Source organism: Pipistrellus hanaki (genome assembly GCF_964339955.1).
Source record: "Pipistrellus hanaki genome assembly, chromosome: 2".
Lineage (NCBI taxonomy): Eukaryota > Metazoa > Chordata > Mammalia > Chiroptera > Vespertilionidae > Pipistrellus > Pipistrellus hanaki.
The window spans coordinates 199,718,773-199,744,974 of record NC_140504.1 but is presented as its reverse complement, the minus strand read 5'-3'; the positions used below and the strand labels follow the sequence as shown (position 1 = coordinate 199,744,974).

The following is a 26,202-nucleotide window of genomic DNA, read 5'->3' as shown; positions in this document are numbered from 1 at the left end:
CTGAGGGGCCCAGGCTCCAGCCACAGGGACCCCACCCCACGGCCCCTCTGCTCCGACGTCCGCTCCCCAGAGGGGCCCTCCCGCCTGACCACCGACCTGACCCTGTTTTATTTTCTTCCTAACACTTATCACTCTGTGAAAGAATCTGTTTGGTTTTGAACGTCTGCCTTCCTCTCCCAGGAGCAAAGCCCGGCTGGCAGGTTCAGGCCGAAACGCAGCCAGCACTCAGGGTGGGTTCGACACTTCGCTGCTCGAGTCGCCAGAAAAAGCAAGACAAGAGCATGCCGAAACCGGTGTGGCTCAGTGGATAGAGCGTCGGCCTGTGGACTGAAAGGTCCCAGGTTCGATTCCGGTCAAGGCCATGTACCTAGGTTGCAGGCATATTCCAAGTAGAGGGTGTGCAGGAGGCAGCTGATCAATGCTTCTCTCTCATTGATGTTTCTAACTCTCTATGCCTCTCCCTTCCTCTCTGTAAGAATCAATAAAATATATTTAAAGAAAGAAAAAGCAAGGGCAGCAAAGGTGTCAGCTCTCTGCGTCCCTGTCCCACAGGGTCACACCGAAAAGAACGGGCCAGCTCGGTGGTTGAGTGTCGACCTATGAACCAGGAGTTCCCGGTTCAATTCCCGGTCAGGACACAGGCCTGGTTGCAGGCTCAATCCCCAGTGTGGGGCGTGCAGGAAGCAGTGGATCCATGATTCTGTCTCATCATTGACGTTTCTGTCTCTTTCTCCCTCTCCGTTCCTCTCTGAAATCCATAAAAAAAAAAAAATAAAAAAAAAAATAGCCGAAACCGGTTTGGCTCAATGGATAGAGCATCGGCTTGGGGACTGAAGGGTCCCGGGTTCGATTCCGGTCAAGGGCATGTACCTTGGTTGCGGGCATATCCCCAGTAGGGGGTGTGCAAGAGGCAGCTGATCGATGACTCTCTCATCGATTTTTCTAACTCTGTATCTCTCTCCCTTCCTCTCTGTACAAAATCAATAAAATATATTTAAAAAATAAAAAATAAAATAATAAAATAAATAAAATAAAAGTATTTTAAAAAAAGGAATAGGCCAGGTTGTGGGCCACACCAGGGGGAGGGGCGGAGAGAGTGCTCCCTGCTGTTGGGGATCCACTCCCTGCTGCTGGGGCCCCGGGGGCCGCCCGTACCCGGTCAGAGCCAGGGGAGCCTGGGAATGCCTCCGGGCAGCCTTCCCACGTTCCTCGCGGCCTCTGTGGGTTCAGGCCAGGCCGTCAGGGCAGGCACACGCAGCCCTTCCCTCTGTCGGCCTCAACCACGGCCAAGTCCAGGGCCTAGAGCGGCGCCTGGCGCCCATGTGTGTACGTGACTCACCTGTGGAGGGGGTGGGGCCAGAGATGAGACAGGCACCCTCGCCGCCGTCTGTACGCTAGCCAAACCATTTGCAGCATTTAAAAACAAAATCCAGCCGAAACCGGTTTGGCTCAGTGGATAGAGCGTCGGCCTGCAGACTGAGGGGTCCCAGGTTTGATTCCGGTCAAGGGCACAGACCTTGGTTGTGGGCACATCCCCAGTAGGAGGTGTGCAGGAGGCAGCTGACGGATGTTTCTCTCTCATCGATGTTTCTAGCTCTCTATCCCTCTCCTTTCCTCTCTATAAAAAGTCAATAAAATATATTTAAAAAAAAAAAAAAAAAAAGATCCTGAGGTGTGAGCTGTGCTTGTGCCTGGGGACAGGTGTGGATGAGTGTCCAGGGAGCTGCTGAGGTCCTGATGGGGCCTGTGTTCCTTAACGCGCCCCCCCCCCACTTCACGGTCGCCTCCCCACTCTAAGGCGTCTGAGGGGGACGGTGGGCCCGGAGGCCTGGCACAGGGACAGGGAAGGAGAAAAGCTGGCGGGAGAGGTGGCTGCGGAGGCGGGAAAGAGGGGTGTCAGTGCCGGATGCCGCTGGCTCGGGTTCAGCAGATAGACCACTGCTCAGCGGCTCAGGCGTCTGCTCCATACGCAGGGAACCCGGGTTCGGGCGTTGGCGGGGGTGTGTTAGTGATGGTTGGGGGGCATTCACTGGGGTTTTTGGAAGGGGCTGGAATGCTTTTTCTCCCCTTGAAAGGATGGAATCCAGTCCTAGCCAGTGTGGCTCTGTGGATACAGTATCCACAGACCCACGGGGCCCGGGTTCAATTCTGGACAAGGGCAGGTGCCTCGGTTGCAGGCTCCTCCCCGGCCTGAGGCCCTGGTCGCCGGGGCCTGTGCAGGAGGCAAGCCATCGATGTGCCTCTCTCACATCGATACGTCTCTCTGTCTTTCCCTCTCTTCTCCTCTCTCTAAAACTCAGCGGGAAAATATCCTTGGGTGAGGATTAAACAAAATAAAGAAATGACGGAACCAGTGACCCGTTTCAGGAGGGATTGGGCTCCGGCACAAGGACCCGGCGTGGTGGCTGCCGTGGTGGTGAGCCGGTGGGTGCCGGGCCCACGTCCTCTCCCAGGCCGAGGGTGTGGGCACCCAGCCTCTCCCACGCTGCGAGGCTGAGCGGGGCCAGGTTTGGAACGGAGGGACCAGCAGGAACCAGGGCGGGGAAGCGGGGTCCAGGGAGCCCCCAGCTCCTGATGGGGCAGTGATCGTAGCCAAGGCCTATGAGATGATGTCATTGTTGGGGGGGGCTGCGGGGGAGGGCGGGGCCAGGACGGAGGAGGGCTCCAGTGCCAGGCCATAGGGTCCGGCCCACAGGAGCTGGCCACAGAGGCTGGCCAGGGCCGGAGCTGCAGGCGCCCGGCAGACAGAGGCCCCGCCGCCTGGCCGTGGGGAAACTGAGGCAGGGGTGACGGATGGTCAGGGCTGGACCTTCCCGGCCCAGGGTCCTGCCCTCCAGTCGGGTCCAGTCTCTGGCTGCCGAGGTCTGAGAAGGGGTCCGACCCAGAGGTGACCCCAGGGGTCTCGGTCGCTGTCTGACCACGGCTGGGAGAGCATGAGTGAGCAGGAGAGGGAGACAGAGGAGGACGAGGGAGGGGGCCCGTCCGACACGGCGCCCTTGCTGCCCCGAAGGCGCCCAGACTGCAGGGCCGGACCTGCAACCCTGCTGCTGCCCGGCCGGCTGCTGGCCGGCCTCCTGCTCCACCTGCTGCTGCCCGGGGCCGTGTTCCTGCTGGTGCTGACGCCAGCGGCCGCCGTCATCTACCTGGGATTCCTGTGCCACTCCAGGGTGAGCTGGGCCCCCGGGGGGAGGCACAGGCGGGGACTCCGGGGCATGGGTCCTGGGGGAGCTCAGGGCACGGGGCCTGAGGGTGATCTTCCCCCGTCCCCAGAGACCTGTGTGTCCCTCCCCCAGGGCCTTCTCCTGCCGGCCCCTCCCCGTGGGCCACAGCAGAAGAAGGGCCTTTGTCCGCACTCTGGGGACAGCTCTGCCCCCTCCCGGAGGCCCCGCCTTGTACCAGGGGCCACCAGGGCCGGGCAGCTGGGCAGGGTGGGAGGGGGAGAGGGCTCCAGGGCTCCAGGATGTCAGATTTCACCAGTCCACAGCCTTACCCCACCCCTCACCCCCGACACACACAGCCCCTGGCACACCCTCCTGCCTGGCCCGGCTCCCCATGTGCAGAGGACTGTGGCCTGGGCCCAGGCGGGGAGGGTGATGGCAGATGAGCCGCTGTGTCCCTTTCTGTAGGCTTAAGGCGAGGGAGGGACGTGGGGTCGCTAAAGAGCAGGTGACACCAGCTGACACCCACAGGTCCGGGGTCCGGGCCAGATGCCAGCATGGAGGAGGGTCGGGGAGCAGTGTGTGTGGCTGGGGAAGGGGGGTCGGGCAACAGCGGGGAGGGTGGGGACTCGCTGAGCCTCCCCTGGAGAGATCCCTACTCTGGCCGTTCGCCGTGTGGACTCCCTGAGCTCCTTCCTTGGCGGAGAAATGGCAGACCCACAGCAGCCGCAGCACAGACCCCACTGGACCTCAGGCTCCGCCCCGTCCACCTGCGGCCTGGCCCCGCCCACCACCCAGACCCGCCCCTCCCTGCTGCCTGGCCCCGCCCTCCACCCAGACCCCGCCCAGTCCCATCCACCCAGACCCCGCCCCGCCCCTCCACCCAGGCCCCGCCCCACCCCATCCACCCAGGCCCCGCCCCGCCCCATCCACCCAGACCCCGCCCCGCCCCATCCACCCAGGCCCCGCCCCTTCACCCAGACCCCGCTCCTCCATCCAGACCCCCGCCCATCCCCTGCTGCCTGGCTCCGTCCCGCCCCTCTAGGCCCCGCCCCTCTTGACCTCCCACCTCTCCCCTCCCCTGTTGCCTGGCCCCGCCCACCCTCCAGAGTCCGCCCCCTGCTGTCTGGCTCCGCCCCGCCATCTAGGCCCCGCTCCCATCCACACAGACCCCGCCCTACCCTGCTGTCTGGCCCCGCCCCACCCCTCTAGGCCCCGCCCTCTTACCTCCCGCCCGCCCCAGCCCCACGTGACCTCCCGCCCCGCCCGCAGGTGCACCCGGCGCCCAGCCCCGCGTGCCGCGCGCTGCTCACGGACCGCGCCGCGGCGGCGCTCCTGGTGCTGGGCTTCCTGTCGCTGCCGCCGCTGCTGGCGCTCGCCTCGGCCGCCCGCGCCCGCCTGGCCCGGCGCCTCCGCCCGCTGCTGCCGCCCCCCGTGTGGGCCCGGGGACCCGGCCGTCGCTCAGCGTCCGGCGCTGGGGAGCGGGAGGAGCGCCGCCCCGAGGGCGAGGAGCAGCTGTGCGCCTGGGTGTGACCCAGAGGCGCTCCCGAGGACCAAACCTCCGGACCCGGGAGGCCCCGAACCCCCACATCCTTTGTGTGACCCAGAGGCCCTCCGGAGGCCCCGAACTTCCGGACCCGGGAGGCCCCGAACCTCACATCCTCTGTGACCCCCATCAGTGCGCCCCGGGCCGCGAGCTCGCGGTCTGCGCTCGGATCCCGCTGGGGAACCGCGTGCGGTGCTCCGAGCGGCCGCCAGGTGGCGCTCGACGCCCCGGGACGAGTCAGCCTGCCCGTCCCCCTACACGCCCCCCCTCCCCCCCCCCCCCCCCCCCCCCCGCTGCCAGCACCCCGGCACCCCCGCTGCCAGCACCCTCTCCGGCACCAGCACCCTCTCCGGCTCCCCCGCCGTGAAGCCCCCAGGAGGCGGGGTGGCTCTCAGAGGGGCCCGGGCCCGGGGCCGGGCTCAGAGAAAGCCGGCCTCCCTGCTTCTGCACTGCGGCTGCCCCGCCGGCCCTGTGCCCCGGTCTGCTCGGCCGGGGCTCCCCGAGTGTCAGAGCTGAGACCCCCATCCTGCACCAGGAGCTCAGCCCGGGCTGCAACCTCAGCCTGAAACCGGGTTAGAGTCCACACTGAGGGCAGGGCCAGGGCTCAGCCTGAGCCCAGGGTGAGGCTCTGCCAGTGCCCAGGGCTAGCATTTACCATTATTATTATTATTTTCATTATTTTACACCTCCTCCTTTATTTGGGATGGTTTCTTTCATTTATGACCCTGACCCTTGGCCACGGCCCTTGATACAAACTAGGATACACATTCTTGTTTTTTGAAAAACTGAAATATGAAAGGTGAGGCAGCAGTGATGATTCCCCAGAGCAGACTGGCTGACGTGGAGTTTCCTGGCAATAAAGGCGTCCTTGGAGTTCTCTCCTGCGATTCCCAGAGCCACCTTCATTCCTCCCTCCCCTGAAACCTCTCTGTTCGATTCCTTCTGGAACACCTCGCGGCACAGAGCACCCTGCCAGTGATGCCAGCGCGGGCGTGCGGACAGGCACCCAGGGCGGGCACAGTCCGTTCTCTGCATCGTTGTGAGCTCTCCCGGGTCTGCGGCCTTCTGTTCTCTGCTTCGAGCTGGTTCCCAGTGACCACGATGTTCTTGACAACCCCGCGGTGTACTCGGTGTTTCCCGTTCCAAGGGATCATATATATATATTTTAAATATATATTTTTATTGCCCTGGCCGGTATGGCTCAATGGATAGAGCATCAGCCTGTGGACTGAAGGGTCCCAGGTTTGATTCCAGCCAAGGGCACATGCCTGGGTTTTGGCTCCATCCCCAGTGGGGGGCGTGTAGGAGGCAGCACATCGATGATTCTCTCTCATCATTGATGTCTCAATCGTACTCTCTGAAATCAATAAAGAAATATATTTTAAAAAATAAAATAAAATATATTTTTATTGATTTCAGAGAGGGAGAGGGAGAGAGAGAAACATCAATGATGAGAGAGAATCACTGACTGGTTGCCTCCTGCACGCCCCCCACTAGGGATCAAGCCCGCAGCCCAGACATGTGCTCTTGGATGGAATCAAACCTGGGACCCTTCAGTCCCCAGGCTGACGCTCTATCCACTGAGCCACACTGGCTAGGGCGGGCTCGCAGTCATTTTACAGCCTGCACCTAACCACGCCGTGTGCTGGCTGGTCTTCGGGCTCCAGCTTTGTTACGTGTTGTTTCCATTTCCCTCCAGCCAGGCCTCCCGCTGGGAGGCAGGGCCAGCCCGTCAGGTCCCGGTGGGTGGCCCCAGTGCCCGGTGGGTGGCTCTCGGCCTGCAGGGTGGCTCTCGGACCCTGCCGCTTCCCCATCTGCGTTCAGGCATCTTCCTGGGCCTCTGCTCCCTCTCCTCCTGTTTATCCTCTCGCAGTGTCTAATTCTGGAGGGACCTCGGGGATATTTACTTCTCTGTAAGCCCAGCAGTGCGTTCCACAAGTGCACTTGTTGTAATCCGCCCGCGTCTGGCGGTAGCCAAAAGGCCTTTAAAGGATGGACTGACCGCCCTGCCAGCTGGACTCCGCCCGCGGCCGGCAGGGCTTCCAGCAACGGGGCTGGCGGTTCAGGCCCCGGCAGAGTCAGGGCTCGTCCCGTGGCCTTGAGCGGAGCCCGCAGGCTGGCCCGGGGCCAGCGGGAGTCCTCGGGGAGGGGGTCCGATTGTCTGTGCGCAGCTCTGATGCGGTCGCCCGTCAGACAGGAGCCTGGCCGGCCGCCCGGCTGCCAGGGGACTTCCCGTGGTCCAGGCCGCCTTCCTTCCCGCCCGCCGGGGCTGGGCTGGCCCTGGCCGGCGTCGGGAGGAGGATTCCCCTGAGGATAGGCCTGGCCCGAGTCACCAAACAACAGCTGGGCCTGGGGGTGGGGAGCCCAGCTGCCTGAGCCCTGGGGTCCCTAAGGAGGGTCCCCGTGTCCCAGGCCAGCCCCGAGCCCCAGGGAAGTCCCGCCTCAGCCCCAGCTCTGCCCCACCCGCTCACCAAAGACCCCACAAGAGGGGTCAGGGGTCTGCTTTTTAAAATATATACATAGTGCCAAAACCGGTTTGGCTCAATGGATAGAGCGTCAGTCTGCGGACTGAAAGGTCCCAGGTTCAATTCCAGTCAAAGACATGTACCTTGGTTGTGGGAGGTGTGCAGGAGGCAGCTGATCATGTTTCCAACTCTCTATCTCTCTCCCTTCCTCTCTCTAAAAAAATCAATAATATATCACACACACACACACACACACACACACACTGAGTGGCCAGATTATTATGATCTCTGAATGCATAATAATCTGGCCACTCAGTGTGTGTGTGTATGAGTTCATGCATGGGTGGGGTTCGGCCGGCCTGGCCAGGGGAGGGGGCATGGGCGGTTGGCTGGCCTGCCTACTGGTCAAACTCCTGTTCGAGGGGACAATTTGCATATTAGCCTTTTATTCTATAGGCTATACAATGAGTGGTCAGATTATTATTCCTTCAGAGATCATTATCATCTGGCCATTCCGTGTATATTTCATTGCTTTTTAAAAAAAAAAAATTTTTTTTTTTTTTAGAGAGAGAGGGAGGGAGAGCGATGATAGAGAGTTAGAAACTTGATGAGAGAGAAACATCCTTGATCAGCTGCCTTCTGCATGCCCCCACAGGGGATGGAGTCCACAGCCTGGGCATGTGCCCTGAGTGGGAATCGAACCGGGGCCTCTCGTCTCCTGGCTCGGTGCTCAGCCGCTGAGCCACGCCGGCCGGGCTAGGGGTCTGCTTTTAGAGGGCCAGCTGTCAGGGACATTGGGACGCTGGGTGCTGGGGGCAAGGGCTGGCCCACTAGCCAGAGAGAACCAGAAACAGGCCCTGGGCCCGGGCAGGGCTGAGGAGGACCAGATGCTCTTCTTTTATCTGCCACATCTGGACAGGTTTCTGGTAAGGGGTTGGGGGGGACTGGGCCAAGGGGAGGCAGGGTCTGCCCTCCGGCACAAGGCTCCTCCTCCTCAGGCCCATTATCCAGACAACCTGTCCCTGCCCTCCCATCCCTCTGCCCAGGCAGGACCAGCCCCCCTGGACCCCAGCGGTCTTTTTTTTTTTTTTTTAATATATTTTATTGATTTTTTACAGAGAGGAAGGGAGAGGGATAGAGAGCTAGAAACATCGATGAGAGAGAATCATCGACCAGCTGCCTCCTGCACACCTCCTACTGGGGATGTGCCCACAACCCAGGTACATGCCTTTGACAGGAATCAAACCTGGGACCTTTCAGTCTGCAGGCCAACGCTCTACCACTGAGCCAAACCGGTTTCGGCTGACCCCAGCGATCTCGGCCTCTAACCCTTTGCCCAGACCCTCTTTCAGGGTCTCAGCCACCCAGACTGAGCCCCCAGCCACTGCCCTCCCCAACCAAGAAAGCTACTTCAGCCCAGCGGGTGTGCATCAGTGGTTGAGCGTTGACCTATGAACCAGGAGGTCACAGTTTGATTGCTGGTCGGGGCACAGGCCTGGGCTGTGGGCTTGCTCCGGAGGAGGGGGCCTTGCAGAGAGCAGCCGATCAAGGATCCTCTCTCATCGCTGATGTCTCCCTCTCCCTCTCCCTTCCTCTTTGAAATAAATAAAAACACATTTAAGAAAAAGAAGAGAAAAGCCCTCCATCTCAGCCTGGAATGGCCCGTTCATCCCCACCCAGTGCCCCTCCACCTTCCGGGGGCCCACACTCCCCGGGAAGCAAGTGCTCTGCTGCTGGGTGGGGCAGGGGGAGGCCCCACTGGGACAACGCCAGCTCTTTCCCCACCCAGGTGCCCAGGCCCGTGCCCTGGCTGTGGGAGCCTCCACACACCCGTGTGTGCATGTGTGCATGCACATGTGCATTGTGTGTGTGTGTTCTGGCTTGTGTCTGTGCACATGTGCATTGTGTGTGTGCATGTGTGCACACATGTGTGCATTGTGTGTGTGTGTGTGTGTGTGTGTGTGTGTTCTGGCTTCTGCCTGTGCACATCTATCCCACCCGCCTCCCCTCACCCCTGGGCTGGGGGACAGGAGCCGCTGTCTCACCTCACAGGCTGGAGGCTGTGCAGGGTTCCCTGACCTGCCCAAGGTCATGTATTCATGCACAAAGCATTTCCCGGGAGCTGAGGCGTCGGCCGGCACACCCTCAGCAGCCAAGGCGCGGCCAGGAGGGGTCGGGGACCGGGCCAGTTCCGTCCCTCCAGCCTGCACCCAGGTATGAGCCCTGCCCTCACCCAGGCATGTGGGCCAGGCAGGGGGTGCTGTGCAGGGGGTAGAGTGGGGAGGGACACTCTGGCTCATACCCTCAGGGTTCCTCCAGCTGCTCAAAGAATGAAACAGACATGAGACCGGGAAGCAATAGGAAATCCCCAAATTCTGGACACACGTGTGCATGAGAAGCCGGCGTACACGCGAGTCAGACCCCACGTGCACGAGAGGACCAGAGACAGAAACGAACATGGCAGATGAGGCACCCTGAGCCCGGCCGGCCTGGCTTCGTGGTTGAGCGTCGACCTATGAACCAGGAGGTCAGGGCACATGCTCAGGTTGCGGGCTGGGTCCCCAGTGGGGGGCGTGCAGGAAGCAGCAGAGCCATGATTCTCTCTCATCATTGATGTTTTTTTCTTTCTCTCCCTCTCAAAAATCAATAAAACCATATTTTTAAAAAACACACACACATCCCTAGCCGAAACCAGATTGGCTCAGTGGATAGAGCGTCGGCCTGTGGACTGGAAGTTCCCGGGTTTGATTCCGTTTAGGGGCATGTACCTTGGTTGTGGGCACATCCCCCGTAGGGAGTGTGCAGGAGGTGACTGACTGATGATTCTCTCATCGATGTTTCTGACTCTCTATCCATCTCTCTTCCTCTGTAAAAATTAATAAAATATATATTTAAAACACACACACACACACACATATCCAGCCCTGGCTGGTTGGGCTCAGTGGAGACAGTGTTGGCCTGCGGACTGAAGGGTCCCGGGTTAGATTCTGGTCAAGGGCATGTACCTTGGTTGCGGTCACATCCCCAGTGGGGGGTGTGCAGGAGGCAGCTGATGGATGTTTCTCTCTCATCAATGTTTCTCTCTTTCTCTCTCCCTTCCTCTCTGTAAAAAAGCAATAAAATATATTAAAACAAAAAACAAACACACACACACACATCCTGATGGGCCAGAGGCTGACCAGTCTCACTGGGCGCGGCCCCTGCGTCAGTCCCCCAGGCAGTGAGGGGCGGGCCAGGTTCCTCCTGAGCCTGAGGCTATGGGTGCCTTCAGCTCCAAACAACCTCCTGCCACGGAGGCCCATCGCGGGGTGAACTGTGTGAACCGTCGGGACCCCTCAGTGGTAACAGGCAGAGTCTGGCGCTGGCTCTGAGGTCTAAGGCCCCTGTCCTCTGGGCCCCACTCCCGCCACTGGGGACTGCCTCCCTGCTCTCTCCTTCCCAGTCCAGCCTGTCCAGACCCTGCCTGGGGCAGGGCAGGGTGCCGGGGTCACCTCCGGTAACAGAAGGCTCCAGCAGAGGGAACCAAAGGAGGGGTGAGGAGGGGGACACCTCGGGAGGACCCCACTGTCCGTTCCCTGCACAGGCTGACACCCAGGAGCCGTCTGGATGCCTGACTTCCTCTCTGCCACCCACCCCTGCCCAGCAGGCTCTACGTCCGGCAGCGGCCACCCAGGTGTCTCCTTGGAGGCCTCGCTTCAGCCCCGCCCTCCCCTGGGCCCTGGCCGGCCCCATGAAGGCCCTGCACCCCTCGCCCGCCATTCCTGCCCCCCAGCCCTCCTTGTTGCCCTCATACAGCTGCCTGCCGCAACCCCAGGGCCTTAGCACGTCCTGTAGCCCCTGCGTCCGGCTCTGGCACGGCCCCCTCCCCAGTGGGCATTTTTGCAGGCACACCACCGCGTGTCCCCCTCCTGACCCGGGGGTGCCGGGGGGACGGGAATGGTGCCCAGGACTGGCAGGCGGTGGGAACGGCGCCAGGAGTGAGGCCCGTGTGACAGACCGGACCTGGTACTTGATTCTGGCTCGGAAAGACTTCAGCACCGAGACTCACACGGTGAGTGCATGGTTATTTGGAAAAACAAAGAGGTAAAAGAAGTCATTTTTAGCCGAAACCAGTTTGGCTCAGTGGATAGAGCGTCGAGGACGGGTGACTGCAGATGGCAGCACCCACCCCGTGCTCAGGCCGCCCACCCTGCCAGGCAGGGGGACTGAGCAGGGCTCAGTCGCAGGGGTCCTCAAACTTTTTAAAGTGGGGGCCAGATCACGGTCCCTCAGAGAGCTGGAGGGCCGGACTATATGAACTACTAATTCCTACTGTAACACCTCGGCTGCGCTCACTGCCCAAAAAACCTGGCGGGCAGGATCAGACTCCTCTGCGGGCCGCATGTGGCCCGCGGGCCGTAGTTTGAAGACCCCTGGTCTAGGGTAAGGTGACCAGATGTCCCATTTTTGGCAGGAGAAGGCCTCTCTGAGGTCTGCAGGACGCCGGACAAGTTGTTAAAAATCAGGACTGTCCCGCCAAAAGCGGGACGTCTGGTCACCTTAGTCTAGGGCCTCAGGGTGCAGGCCCGGCTCCCGGGGAGTGAGAGGCTGGGACCTGCAGACCCCAGAGAGGCCCTCAGGCCCCGGCAGTCTCTGACCACAGGCAGGCAGGCAGGCAGGCCTGTTGAGTCTAGAAGAATGTGTGGGAGGGGCCTGCTGCTCTCAGCGGCGGCTGCCGGGTCCCCGGTCCCACTCACGCTGTGGGGTGAGGTCAGGGGGCCTCGGCTTCCCCGCACCCCGGATCCAGGCCGAGGGCAGCCGCCCTCCCTCTGCTGTTTCTGTCCCTGCCTCGTGTGTGTGGGTAGACCCAGTGACCACGATAAACAGCTGGAGGGGGGCACCCTACAGGGCGGGGGCAGAGCCCGGGCCCATCTGCCCAGCGGAGAGCCCTGGGCTGGGGTCAGGGGTGAGGTCAGAGGCCCTGGGAGCTGCCCTTTTCCTTGGGATCAGCATGACCGCAGCGCGCTGGGCACAAAAGGCCCTTCTTCTCCCCAGAGGCCTGGACTGCGGAGGAGGGAGGCTCTCCCACCCACCGGCGGTGGGGGCAGGGCGGGCGGCGCCTGGGTTCCCGGAACCCGTGCACCTGCCCTTGGGCAGACGGGGGTGGGCCAGCTCTGGGAAGTGATGCCTGGGGGCTCCCAGCCGGCCAAGGTCAGGGGTGAGCAGGGCCGGGATGGGGCCGGGCCGGGAGAGGCCTGCTGGTCTCGGAGCCTCTGATCTCCCCTGCCTGCCCCTCCTGCCCCCGGCCGCCCGCCCGCCTGGAGAGGAGCCTTCCGGACCATTCTATTTGTGCTTCCTCTGGCGTCTGCCCTAACCCTGACCAGGACACCCCTGGCTGACCCCTCGCTCCCTGAGGACTCCTTCTGGCCCTGTCTCCCCAGGGCGGGTGGGGGCTGCAGGACCCAGCCCTGAGACGTGGGGCCCGGGAGGGAGCGGGGCCCAGGAGGAGGCAGAGGGGTCTCGGGGGGTCAGGCGAGAACTCCACGTGAGCAGACGTGACCCCGGCCCAGCTGAGGAGGCGCTCCGGGCTGGGGCTGGGGCCCTGGGCTGGGCGCTCCGGGCCGGGGCTGGGGGGGCCGGGCTGCGGGGCCGGGGCTGGGGGGGCCGGGCTGGGTGCTCCGGGCTGTGGCTGGGGGGGCCTGGGCTGGGGGGGGGCCGGGCTGTGGCTGGGGGGCCGGGGCTGGGGGGGCCGGGCTGGGGCTGGGGGGCCGGGCTGGGTGCTCCGGGCTGTGGCTGGGGGGCCGGAGCTGGGGGGGCCGGGGCTGGGGGGCCAGGGCTGGGGGGGCCGGGGCTGGGGCCCTGGGCTGGGCGCTCCGGGCTGTGGCTGGGGGGGCCTGGGCTGGGGGGGGGCCGGGCTGTGGCTGGGGGGCCGGGGCTGGGGGGGCCGGGCTGGGGCTGGGGGGCCGGGCTGGGGGGCCGGGGCTGGGGCCCTGGGCTGGGCGCTCCGGGCTGTGGCTGGGGGGGCCGGGCTGGGTGCTCCGGGCTGTGGCTGGGGGGCCGGAGCTGGGGGGGCCGGGCTGTGGCTGGGGGGCCGGGCTGGGGGGCCGGGGCTGGGGGGCCGGGGCTGGGGCCCTGGGCTGGGAGCTCCGGGTCGGGGCTGGGGGGGCCGGTCTGGGCAGCAGCTCTGGCCGAGGGCACCTGAGCGGGGACTCCTGCCCCTTCTCCTTCCGAGGCAGGGACGGGAGGACGAGGGCAGCTGCTTCCGCGAGGGTTTGAGCTGCGGCCAAGAAGACCCGCTCAGTTTTTCCAGGAGGAGGGACGGAAACTTCCCCGTCAGCCGCCCTGGCTGCACGGCAGGTCCACCCGCGGGCAGGCATGGGGGGCCGGTGGGGCAGCCACTGCCGTGCCCCGGGGGCCCCCACAGCCCAGCTCCGTCCCCAGCAGGTGGGGGGTGCCCAGGGACAGGGAGGGTGAAGGACAAGTGTCTGGATGTGTCTGCATGGGGTGCCACCCCGGAGGGGGCCCGGGCCTCCTGCCGTGGCTGCTGCCTGGCCCGGCCCCCGCTCCGGTCCCCTCTCCACAGCCGCCGGGAGCCTCGGGGCTGGAGAGCCGGGGCCGCGCGGGGCTCCCGGGGCAGCCGGCACAGCGGGACTGGGGACCCGGCCACGGCTCCCTCGCGGGCCCAGGCGGAAGCGCCCGCAGCCTCGGGTCCCGCCGAGGCCTGAGGTCCGTGGAGCCGAGCCAGGCGCCGCTGCCAGAACTGCCGGGAGGGGTGGGCGGGGGCGGCGGCGGGGACACAGCTCTCTTTCTGCTCCTGCCCTGGCGGCTCCTCGGCTCCTCTGCTCAGCTCAGCTGGAGCGCTTCCTTTTTTAGGCAAAGCGGAGCTCGGCCGTCTGCCGCCGCCCTCTCACCTGCCAGAGGGGAGGAAGGAAACCACCAGGTCCCAGCGTCTTCCTCCTCCTCTTCCTCGCAGAGTATCCCCCGGGGGTGCGAGGGGAGGGGACATCCTGGCAGAGCTGCCCTGGGGGACCTGGGCCCCTGCCCCGCGGAGAGGAGCGGCCGGGATGGGGCACCCCCCCAGGAAGGCAGCTGAGGAGTGAGGTCCCGGCTCTCCTGCCCAGGGCACTGCCCCACCCAGCAGAGAGGGGGCCACAGCGGACTGCTGGGCGCGAAGTGTGACCTCAGCCCAGGCCCTGGGCCCCCCGCGGCAGGGTGCATGAGGCCAGCAACGGGCCATGTGGTCACCCTGGACGGGGCCTGGACAGCCACCCCAGCTCCCATACCTCTTCCCCCAAGAAGCCAGGGTGGGGGTGCTTTTGTGCCCCCCACGAATCCCCAGGTGCTACGTCCAACGCCCTGAGTCTTTCCTAAGTCCAGCCCTTCCAGTCCCTGAGGGTCGGTTCTTGGGGACACATGGCCCCCTTTAGACACCTCTCTCTCCCCTGAGCCCTGACACCCAGCAGGGGCCTTGTTGGGGGCACCCCTCCCCCACCCTCCTGGGTCCTCTTGGGCCTGGCTCCAGGGACCCCCAGCACCGCGCAGACCTGGGCAGCGGGCCTGGGATGACCCAGCTTGGGGACCCCTGGCGGGGAGCAGGGAGCAGGGGGCAGGGCGGCCCCAGGTCTCCAGGCCGCCGGGTGTCTGCGCGCAAACATGCCCACGGGCGCCGGCCGGGCCCTCCGCGTGCGCGCGCCTCCCTCCCCGCGGAGCGCGCCGGGGCGGGGCCTCCGGGGGCGGGTCCGGCCGGGGCGCGCGGGGCCGCCCAGCAGCGAGCGCGAGGGGCTGGCGAGTCCGATCGCCGGGCGGCCGCGCGGGATGCTGCCCTGGACGGCGCTCGGCCTGGCGCTGGGCCTGGCGCTGGCGCGGGGCGGCGCGGAGCGCGGTGAGTGCGGGCCGGGCTCCGGGCGCGGGGCCGGCCGGGAGCCCTCCGTCCCCGGGCCCCCACGCGGCTGCGGGGCGGGGGCGCCGGGCTCCCACCCACCTGCGGCGCGGACCGCCCGATGCCCCAGGGGACCGGACCGAGCGCGGGGCGCGGGGCGCGGGGCGGACGGGAGGGGGGGTCCCTCGGGAGGCCGCTGCCTCCGTTTCCCTCTCCTTAGAGGACCCTTAGCTGGGGTCACCCCGCCGAACCAGGGGAAACGGGGCCCCAGGGCCTCACCCAGGACCGGGACATCCCCGACCCCGTGTGCCCGGGGCGCAGGGCCCAGGGGTCCATCTGCCCCGCTCCAGGGCGTTAGGCAGGAAGGGGAGGCCGGGGGACCCTCGGGCTGCTGGGCAGGGAGCCGCTTCCTGGGTGCGGGTGGAGCAGGGGCCTGGGGCCGGGGAGGGTGACATCACCCGTGAGCCGGGTTAGAACTCCTCAGCGCGGCCATCTGGGCTGTGGGTGGGCCTGCGATCAGCGTCTGTCTCCCCCTCTCCCCCTGCTCCCCAGCTTCCGCTTCTGAGCCGCTTTGCACGCACCCCGACTCCCCCCATGTCCCACCTGCCGCCTCACCTGGGGCTGAGCTGTGTGGCTGCAGACGTGCGCACCTGAGGGAGCAGCCCTGACCTCGGCCGGTCCACGCGCCCCTCCTGGGCTGGGCCGGGACCAGGGCTCCCGCCTGCTGCCAGGCCCCGGGGAACGGGAGGGTGTGGGGCCTGGAGACCGGATAGCAGCCCCGAGAGCCCCCCGGGACATGGCCAGGATGCAGCGTGGACCCCTCTGCCCGGGGATACCACCCAGGACCTCTGGGGAGAGATGAGCAGGCTCCCGGCGGCTCCTGGGGTGAAGGGAAGGCCCGCTTAGGGGGGCTCCGGCTGGGGCAGCCCCCTGGTGTGGGGCTGTCTGGGGTCCCCGCCGGGGCTGACCTGCCCCCCTCTCCCGCAGCGCCCCAGGCAGCCGCCCCCCGGGGGGACCTGCTCTTTCTGCTGGACAGCTCGGCCAGCGTGACTCACTATGAGTTCTCCCGCGTCCGGGAGTTCCTGGGCCAGCTGGCGGCCCCCCTGCCCCTGGGCCCCGGGGCCGTGCGTGCCAGCCTGGTGCACGTCAGCAGCCGGCCCCACTCGGAGTTCCCCTTCGACCGGCTCGGCTCCGGGGCCGCCGTCCAGGACGCCATCCTCGCCGCCGCCCAGCGCATGGGCAACACCAACACGGGCCTGGCGCTGGCGTACGCCAGGGAGCAGCTGTTCGCCGAGGCCGCGGGGGCCCGGCCCGGCGTGCCCAAGGTGCTGGTGTGGGTGACGGACGGCGGCTCCAGCGACCCCGTGGGGCCCCCCATGCAGGAGCTGAAGGACCGGGGCGTCACCGTCTTCATCGTCAGCACCGGCCGCGGCAACCGCCTGGAGCTGTCGGCCGCCGCCTCGGCGCCCGCCGAGCGGCACCTGCACTTCGTGGACGTGGACGACCTGCCCATCATCGCCGGCGAGCTGCGGGGCGCCATCCTGGGTAGGTGGGCGGGCGGGGGCGGGCGGGGCCGGGGCTGGCCCGGCCAGGACCCAGCCCGAGGAGAGCTGGCGTGGGGTTTTAAAGTCTGTGTATTTTTATTGATTTCAGAGAGGAAGGGAGAGGGGGAGAGAGAAACATCCATGCTGAGGGAATCGTTGATCCATTGATCAGCTGCCTCCTGCATGCCCCCCCACTGGGGACGGAGCCTACAACCTGGGCTTGTGTCCTGACCGGGAATCAAACCGTCACCTCCTGGCTCCTCGGTGGGCTGTCTGCCCCTGGGCCACGCCGGTTGGGCCCGGGGTGAGAGTTCGGAGGAGTTTGTCTGCCTGGAGCGGGGGCCAGGGCTGCAGGACAGGTGTCCCCCGGGGTTCACCAGGGAGGCGCCCCCATCTGGGCCGTGGGGAGACGGGGGCAGGCCTGTGCAGACATCTCCACATGGGGCTCTCTGAGGGGCCCAGCACACTGGAGGAGGCCCCATGGATGGGGGGCCTGGGGTAGGCCCAGGGGCTGCGCTGGGGGGGGGTGTGGCTGAGGGGAGAGGAAGGGAAAGGCACTGACAGCCGAGGACTCACAGGGGGGCCCAGGTCCTCCTGTTCCTGTGCCGGGGCCCAGAAAGTGGGGCTGTCCTTGGCCCCAACCTTCCCCCCCCCCACACACCCTGGGGTGAGGACAGCTGGAGGGGTTTCAGCAGGTTCCCTAGCAGCTCCCCACAGACCTTCTCCTGGACCCCGGACCCAGCCAAACCGCCGGGGGGCGGGGCTGGCCATGAGGGGCCTGGTCTCCGCTGGGCCGCTGCAGCCGCTGAGAAATGCCGCTGACCCCAGGGCTCTTTCCGAGCCTCCGCCTGTGGGTTAATCATCCACCCGAAGCCAGGAGAGGCCGAGCCAGAGGAGGGTGGCCTGTGGGTGGCCGGGGGGACCACGTGCCTCTGAGACTCTCCTCCGGGGACACCGGGCCCCTGATGGCCCCCGGTCGGCCAGTCCTCTGGCTGAGCCCGGAGGGGCAGCGGACGGAGGCTGCAGGGCAGCCAGCAGAGGGGGGTGTGGGGGGCACGGGGCTCCTGGGACGGGAGTGGGTCTCTGTGTGGGGGAAGGGCAGGGGGGTGAGGGCCAGGCTAGCAGCCGGGCCCCCGCATCAGAGTAGGAAGCAACAGGATCAGGACGGTGACAGGCTTCACCCTGCCCAGACACGAACCTGCCACGTCCGCCCACTCTGTCCTGGATGGCTCCGGAGTAACGCGGGTCGGGGATCCCGCAGGGTGACGACATTCCCCCGGGGACCTGAGGCGGGCAGCAGGCCCAGCCCCCGCCCCTCCCGCTGCTCCTGGCCCATCCTCACCGCCCTCAGGGGGCCTGGTGGCCCCCAGCCCCCGGCTGCACCCAGGGCCCCTCTGCCCTGACTCTCCAGAACTAAGCTGACCCAGGCCTGGGTCTCCCTGGCTGGGGGGCGGGGGAGGAGAGGAGCTCTGTTCTGGGGCTGTCACCTTCCAGGGGCCTCCTCCAGGCCTAGATGGCTTCCCGCCGGCTGGGGCCGGGCCCGGGGGCCGGGTGGGGCTGAGGCAGGAAGCTTTTGATGAGGCCAGAAGTTGGGGGGGGGGGGGGTGCATTCCTGTCTTCCCCGGCCCTGTCCCCGGTTTGCATATGGATTTGCATATCCTTAGCATCTGCTGGGCGCGGTGAGCTGGCCCGGCTCCCCACGCTCCTGTCCCTGCATCTCCCGGTGGGGTCCCCACCCCGCCTCCCTCTCTGGTCTCCCCGGAGAGGGCAGGGCCCCGGCCGGGGCCTGGGAGCAGGCCGCCTGGCGCCCTGACCCCCGCTCCCTCCCCCGCAGACGCCATGCAGCCCGGGCAGCAGCAGCCGCAGCTCCGCGCCTCGGAGGTCACGTCCAGCGGCTTCCGCGTGTCCTGGCCGCCGCTGCTGACCGCGGCCTCGGGCCACTACGTGCTGGAGGTGGCCCCCGCCGTCCAGCCCGCCGCCGCGCGCCGCCAGCAGCTGCCGGGCAGCGCCACGAGCTGGGCCTGGGCCGGCCTCGCCCCCGACACCGACTACCGCGTGGAGCTGCGGCCCGAGCCCCACCTGCCGCTCGCCGCGCCGCTGCTCCTGCGCGTGCGCACGCTGCCCGGTGAGCGGGGCGCGGGGCGCGGGGCGCGGGGCGCGGGGCGCGGGGCGCGGGGCGCGGGGCGCGGGGCGCGGGGCGCGGGGCGGGGTCCGGGGGAGGCGGGGGCGGATCGGGGAGCCGGGCGCGGGGGCGGATTGGGGTGCGGGGAGGCGGGGGCCCCCCACTCACGCGCTCCCCCCCCCCCCGCCCCGCAGAGGAGGCCCCAGAGGAGGCCGCAGAGGAGGCCGGGCCGGAGCGCCTCGTGGTGTCGCACGTGCGGCCGCACAGCCTGCGGGTGAGCTGGGCGCCGGCGGGCGCGCCCGGCTACCACGTGCAGGCGGGGCCGCTGCGGGGCGGCGCGGCGCAGCGCGTGGAGGTGCCCGCGGGCCGCAACAGCACGGCCCTGCGCGGCCTGGCGCCCGGCACCGCCTACCTGCTCACCGTGACGGCCGCCTTCCGCTCCGGCCGCGAGAGGGCGCTGTCCGCCACGGCCTGCACCCCCGAGGCCGAGCGCGCCCGCGCCCCGCGCCCCGCGCCGCCGCCGGGGCCCGGCGCCCGGGGGCCGTGACCGCCGCCGCCGCAGCCCGGGCCCCGCTCCCGGCGCCCGAACCAGGGTCTCGTCCCGGGGCTCGGGGTGCGGGCTCGGCCTCCGCGTGACCCCGAGTCCTCGCTCCGCGGCCGGACCGTCCGCCGCAGCGGCCCCGCCTGCCCGCCCCGTGGGGACACTCACCCGGCGGCGGAGGCAGCGGGGAGACGGAGGGGGTCTGGGGCGGCGTGAGGAATCGGACCCGGACAGGCCCAGGCCCAGGACGGAGGGCGGGGGCGGCCGGGCTCCCGCTGGGCGAAGGGCCCGGGTCCAGCTGGCCGCTCGGGTCCGGGGTGTCGCTAGAAGGTGGAGGGGGGGTGGGGGCTGGGTCCCGCCAGGTCCCCCAGGGCTTCCGGGAGGAGCCAGGGCCCGCAGAGGCGGGAAGAGGGCTTGGGGGTGCGGTCAGAGGTCAGCGGTCAGCGGCCGGCGGGTCCACAGGTGCCCTCACCGGAGGTCACTGGCTGCAGGGCCAGGGCCCGGCACCGGGAGGCCGGAGCTGGCGTTCGGGACCCCGGAGGCAGCGCTGGCACGGAGCCCCCTCTGGCTTCTGATGGGGTCCTCCCTGCTGGGGGGTCAGCAAGGTGTCTCCCCCCTCCCCCATTGCACCCCAGCGATGCTCTCCCTCTTCAGTCATTGCTCACTCTCGGGGCCCCAGGCCAGGCCGGGCAGCAGCGTGGCCGTCCTGGCCGCCAGGCCCCGCATCCCCTGCCTCCGCCCCACTAACACCCGCACCTTCCAGTACTGATTAAACCGGATGTAAACCGAGTCCTGCAGCCTCTTTAGACGCGTCCCTCGTCGCCGGACACCAGCCCCCGGCAGGGCCCGGGCGGGCAGAGGCCCGTGGCCAGCTGGTGCTGAGGAGGGGCCTGTGTGACCCCTGCACCCCGGGCGGAGCCCCACCTGATCCCGTGGGCGCGGCCGGCGGGGTTAGGAGGGGGACCTGCCGGCATGCCAGGGACCGGCTCCCCAGGTGGCTCCCGCCGCCTCGGCCTCTGCCCTCTCCCGGGCGCCGTGCCCTTTCCGGCTTCTGGCCCCAATTGAGCTCTGCAGGGCGGAGGGGTGGTGTCCCGGCCCGGCCGGTGTCCTCAGGGTGGTGGTGTGCATGTGCGTGTGTGTGTGCATGTGTGCACACATGTGCATGTGCGTGTGCGCACACGTGTGCCTGTGCGTGTCAGTGTGCATGTGTGGGAGTGTGCCTGTGTGTGCACATGCATGTGGCTGCGCGCGTGTGTGTGCGCGTGTGAGTGTGCGTGTGTATGTGTGCACGTGTGTGTGCACGTGTGTGTGTGTGTGTGTGTGTGTGTATGTGTGCATGTGTGAGCCTTCACTCTCCAAGCGTCACAGGCCCCTGCCCGGGCATGGAGACCCGCACCGCCCACCGGCTCCCTGCCCGCGCTGGGCGTTGGTGCCGGCCAGGGTTCCCCTGTGACGATGGCAGGAGAGACAATGGCCCCCCCCCGCCCCCCCCAGCCCGGACAGTGTGAGCAGAGTGAGCAGCTCGGGCAGGGGGCTGAGGTGTGGGTCCAGGGCCCTGGGGACGGAGGGCAGTGCCTGGCCAGGCTGGATGGGGTCCGGGCCCTGTGTCCGGTGGGTGTTGGGTTTCTCCTCCATGTGGCCCGGCCCCTTACATCTGCCCAGGGAGCCCCCGTGGGACCCTGGCTGTGTGTGCACTGTGGCTTCTGTTTACACTCTGCCTTGTGGTCAGCCGGCAGCCGAGGGTGAGGGGCTCCTGTGACCTCCGCAGCTGCCTGTTCTGAGGCTGGGGGGGGTGGTGAGCAGCAGGGGCCCAGGGGGCCTGACCCACACCGGGGCCTGTGCCTCAGGCCTGACCTGCCCCTGCGGGTCAGACTTCCTCCTGCAAGTTCAAGTCCCCACGTGGGTCCCCCAGGCCCTCATGGGTCCGGAACCCCTGGCCAGCGGAAGGTCCCCCTCCACCCGGAGCCCCGCCCGCCGGCTGGTCCTCTGCAGGGCTCAGTCACCCTCTGGAGACACGCTGAGCCCGGAGCTCCCTCCCCCAAACAAGCCTGCAACCCCGGCGAAGACACGCCCCACACCCGGACGACGCCGGCTCCGGAGCTGAGGCCCAGGGCGGGAGCCCCGCTCCTGTCTCCCTGCCAAAGGGGGCCTCTCCGGGCCTTATCTCCGGAGCACGCCCCTCTGCGCCTCGTCCCCGACACTTCTCTGAGGCCTCCGAGCCGGGCCGCAGCTGGGAGCAATCTGGAGGCAGCAGCTCTGTCCCGGTTCCTCCCTCCCCCTGACACGCAGGCCGGGACCCCTCTGTCCCCCGGGGCCGGCGCCTGCCAGGACTGACACCCTCCACACCCGTGAGGCGGCTCGGAGCCTCCCGGCACGGCTGTGAGCCGGAGCGGCGGGCGGTGGAGGAGGCGCGGTGCCCGTGGCAGGCAGCTCGGGCTGGGAGGGTCCTGCCACGGGGAGGAGACCCCGAGCGGAGGCTCCATGGGCGCGAGGGGCGCCCGCCTGAGTGCTGTTTGCACAGCTGTGCCCGTTGTGCTGACGTCCCCGATTGGATGAGAGATCTGGGCGCTCCTGGAGGCTGCACATCCGTCCATCCATCCTCCGTGGGGTCTTCCCTGCTGCCCAGGGCTCGCCCTGTGGCCGGGGAATGGCTCTCCAGCTGGTTGCAGGCACATCCCTGGTGGGGGGTGTGCAGGAGGCAGCTGGTCGATGATTCTCTCATCTATGTTTCTGCCTATCTCTCTCCCTTCCTCTCCGTAAAAAATCAATAAAATCTATTTAAAAAATATTTTTCCTTTTTTATATTTTATTGATTTTTTTCAGAGAGGAAGGGAGAGGGATAGAGAGCTAGAAACATCGATGAGAGAGAATCATCGACCAGCTGCCTCCTGCACACCCCCCACCAGGGATGTGCCCGCAACCAATGTACATGCCCTTGACCGGAATCGAACCTGGGATTCAGCAGACTGACACTCTATCCACTGAGCCAAACCGGTTTCAGCTAAAAAAATTTTTAATAAATTTTAAAAAACAAAGTAGAGTAGAAACATCAATGATGAGAGAGCGTCATTGATCGACTGCCTCCTGCATGCCCCCTACTGAGGAATCAAGCCCACAAACCCGGGCTTGTGCCCTGACTGGGAATTGAACCTGGGACCCTTCAGTCCGCAGGAGAGCGCTATCCACTGAGCAATACCAGCCAGAGCCAGCTCGTGAGCACTTGGACAAAAGCTGCCTGTGAGGACACCAGACAGTATTTGGGGTCTGGAGCCCCTGGCCTCGGCCAGGGAGGTGTCCCTTCGCGGGTGGTGCAGCCATTTCCCAGGCCACAGCTCAGCCAGGTGCCAGTCCTCGGCCTCCCGCTGGGGAGAGGGGGCAGTTTAGGAAAAGCAAAACTCAAGTGCAGCTCTAGCTGGTGTGGCTCAGTGAATAGAGTGTTGGCCTGTGGACTAAGTCCCAGGTTCGATTCTGGGTCAGGGGCACATACCAGGGTGTGTGTGGGCTCTATCTCCAGTAGGGGGCGTGCAGGAGGCAGCCGATTAATGATTCTTATCATTGATGTTTCTATCTCTCCCTCTCGCTTCCTCTCTAACATCAATAAAGAAATATATTTAAAAATAACAACAGCAAAAAAACTCAAGTGCACAGCTGTGTGCCTGCTGCTTTCTCTTCTGGGATGAAAAAGCGTCTCCCAGCATCCATGAACACAAACCGAATGCCAGTGGGAGCCTTACCTGCTCCTGGAAGTGAGGGTGCTGAGGTGGGGGCTCGGGGAGACCCTGCCCCGGGCAGGGGTCCCCTGACCTGTCCCCGCTGCCGTTCTCCGGAAGGGCTGAGGCAGGGGCAGGGGCAGGATCCCGCAGGGCGACCCCGTTCGCTGAGTTCTCATTAGAACACCTGCCACTGCCCTCCCCCATGTGGCTCTGTGGTTGGCATCGATCTATGCATCAGGAGGTCACAGTTCAATTCCCGGTCAGGGCACATGTGTGTGGGGCGTGCGGGAGGCAGCCGATCAACGGTTCTCTCTCATCGTTGACGTTTCTATTTCCTCTCCTCCTCTCCCTTCCTCTCTGAAGTCAATAAAATATATATTTTAAAACAAAACAAACACAGGGACTCCTGGGAGTTCCTTCTAATGTTCCCGTAAATAGAAGCATAAATAGAATCAGGCAAGTCTTGGCCTTCATAACTGCTTTATGGACAAACCCAATGAGAACTCCCTCTGTGCCAAATCCCATCCTTTATGTCGAGATAAAATCTATTCATTTCCTTTTTGAAAGAATAGTTTTATTGGTTTCAGAGAAGAAGGGAGAGGGAAAGAGAAAGAGAGAGACATCAAAGATGAGAATCATGAATCAGCTGCCTCCTGCACGCCCCCTCCTGGGGATCAAGCCCATAACCCAGGCATGTGTCCAGACAGGGAATCAAACTGGGACCTCCTGGCTCACAGGTCGGTGCCCAACCACTGAGCCACATGGCCGGGCAAATCTAAGGTAGAGTTTTACACGTCCGTCCTCCTAAATACACGTCTGAGGAATCATCTCTGGACTGATGTGGGGTTGTGGCCCTTCACCCGGAGCATGAAACTGGATTTAACATTGGCATTCCACACTCTGCAGGCGGATTAGATGGGGCTCCTCAACATCTGTGTCAATGAAATGAGGTGTGGCCCTGGCTGGTGTGGCTCAGTGGGTTGAGCATCCTGTTGTTCGCCAAAAGGTTACCAGTTCTGTTCTAGGTCAGGGCTCAATCTGCTGCCTCCCGTATTCCAGAACAGGAGGCAGCAGATTGTTATCTCTCTCTCTCTCCCTCCCTCCCTTTCCCTTCCTTTCTTTCTAAAATCAATAAAAACACATTTTTTAAAATGTGTATTTTTATTGATTTCAGAGAGAAAGGGAGAGATAGAAACATCCATGATGAGAGAGAATCATTGATTGGCTGCTTCCTGCACGCCCCATTCTGGGGATCGAACCCCACAACCCAGGAATGTGCCCTACGATGGAATCGAACCCAGGATCTTTCGGTCCGCAGGCCAACACTCTATCCACTGGGCCAAACTGGCCAGGACAAAACATTTTTTAAAAGATGTTCAATTACCGAGACCGGTTTGGCTCAGTGGATAGAGCATCATCCTATGGACTAGAGGGTCCCAGGTTCAATTCCGGTCAAGGGCATATGCCTTGGTTGTGGGCATGTCCCCAGTGGGGGGTGTGCAGGAGGCAGCTGGTCGATGTTTCTCTCTCATTGGTGTTTCTAGCTCTCTATCCCTCTCCCTTCCTCTCTGTAAAAAAATAAAATAAAATATATATTAAAAAAAATACACAAGTTTGCCAAATGCAGGCCTGTGAATGGAGCTGTAGCGGGGCCTGGGGCCAAGCCTGTGGGGGCAAGAGCTTGGGCCTTTTACCCACTTTCCTCCTTCCCCAGCCAGGTGTCGCCAGGCAGCAGGGGAAGGTATGTTTTGTGGCTGGTCCAGGAAAGCCTTGATGATGGCCACCAGGGGGCATCTGGCTAGAAAACTCATTTGGGCTTTTTCTTCATTGGAGAGGGGAGATCACAGATTGTTGTTGAATTGCGCTCTCTCTCTCTCTCTCTCTCTCTCTCTCTCTCTCTCTCTCTCATGCACGCACGCACACACACCCCTTTTTTAATTCAGGCTTACAGCTGTTCTCAGTCCAGTGGGGAACTGACTTCACGTGATTCCAGGAACTCACCCAGTTCCATTCGGAAAGGACAGAGGGGCCACGTGGACCTTGGCCCCCCGGCGAACTTTGCTAACTGTGGACACTGTGGGCCCCAGAGCAGCGCTGGCCTGTGTCCACCCTCCTCTCTCTCGGTCCCAGGAGGGTCCTGCCTGCCCCGCTGTCCATAAAGCGGGCACGTGGCCTTTGGAATTCCCCCAGGAGAAACCCTCACCAGCCTGTGCCGGGAAGCGGGACTCTCTCTCCTGCGAGGGCGGCCTCTGCGGGCTGCTCTGCCTTTGCTGCGGATACGGTGGGAGAGCTCTGTCCGCTCCCTGGTGAGTCACTCAGAGTGACACAAAGGGTCGCTGCTCCCTGAGACAGTGAGAGGATGGGAGGGCCTGTCTGCAGTCCGGCCCTTCCTCCAGGGAGGCGGGCCTGGGACCCTGCATTCGGCATAGCTGCATGCTCCAGGGCCTGCCTGCCACTGCAGGCTCCATCCCCTCTGCCCCAGCTGGCGCTGTGCCAGGGCCAGGAGGCCACAGGCTGTTGGGTCAGTGCCTGCTGCAGAGGGAGGGGCTGCCAGGCCCTCGGAGTTGTCAACATAAGAAATGTCCAAACCTGCGAAGAATTTCTGTGAGTTTGTTTGAGCCAAACTGTCCAGGGTCAGGAAGCAGAATCTCAAAGAAATTAAGATAATGCTCCAGAGAATGGCAGTTTTTTTTTTGTGTGTGTGTGTTTTGTTTGTTTGTTTTTACCATTTTTATACATTACAATACATTTCGTGAGTTACGTGAAATCCATTGATGATAGATTAGGGAGGCGGGAGAAAGCAAAGCTGGGAGAAAGGAAACCCCTGGGATTGGATACAAAGTAAAATGAGCCGAAACTGGTTTGGCTCAGTGAATAGAGCTTTGGCCTTTGTACTGAAGGGTCCCAGGTTCGATTCCAGTCAAAGGCATGTACCCTGGTTGCGGGCACATCCCTAGTAGGGGGTGTGCAAGAGGCAGCTGATCGATGATTCTTTCTCATGGATGTTTCTAACTCTCTATTCCTCTCTCTTCCTCTCTGTAAAAAAACCAATAAAATATATATTTTTTAAAAGTAAGATGATGGACACATGCTTCTTTTATCCACCTGGGTGCAGGATAGTTAGCAGTCAACAATTACAGGGACAACAATAACAAGGAGGAAATTTGTCATCTCCACTCTGTCTGCCATTTGTTGTGCCCCGAGGGATGGGAAAAGGGAAGTGACCAGTCACTGTGACATTCCACAGGGATGTCA

At 64.5% G+C, this 26,202-nt stretch overlaps 2 protein-coding genes across 3 annotated transcripts; both read left to right on the top strand.

The window, feature by feature from the left end:
• The first annotated feature begins 2,603 nt into the window (after positions 1–2,603).
• TMEM278 (transmembrane protein 278) lies at positions 2,604–4,923 on the top strand. Its single transcript, XM_084873775.1, has 2 exons — positions 2,604–3,167; positions 4,431–4,923. Exons 1-2 carry the CDS (start codon positions 2,934–2,936, stop codon positions 4,689–4,691), a joined length of 495 nt encoding a protein of 164 aa, XP_084729901.1. The 5' UTR covers positions 2,604–2,933; the 3' UTR covers positions 4,692–4,923.
• A 9,951-nt stretch (positions 4,924–14,874) lies between these two features.
• VWA1 (von Willebrand factor A domain containing 1) lies at positions 14,875–19,355 on the top strand. Of its 2 annotated transcripts, none has more exons than XM_084872658.1 (4): positions 14,875–15,030; positions 16,015–16,572; positions 18,406–18,696; positions 18,900–19,355. In XM_084872658.1, the coding sequence occupies exons 1-4, from the start codon at positions 14,964–14,966 to the stop codon at positions 19,238–19,240; spliced, it is 1,257 nt and encodes a 418-aa protein (XP_084728784.1). In that variant the 5' UTR covers positions 14,875–14,963; the 3' UTR covers positions 19,241–19,355. The 2 variants fall into 2 exon arrangements, with proteins under 2 accessions (XP_084728784.1, XP_084728783.1); XM_084872657.1 differs by having other exon boundaries at positions 18,888–19,355.
• Positions 19,356–26,202: the final 6,847 nt, after the last annotated feature.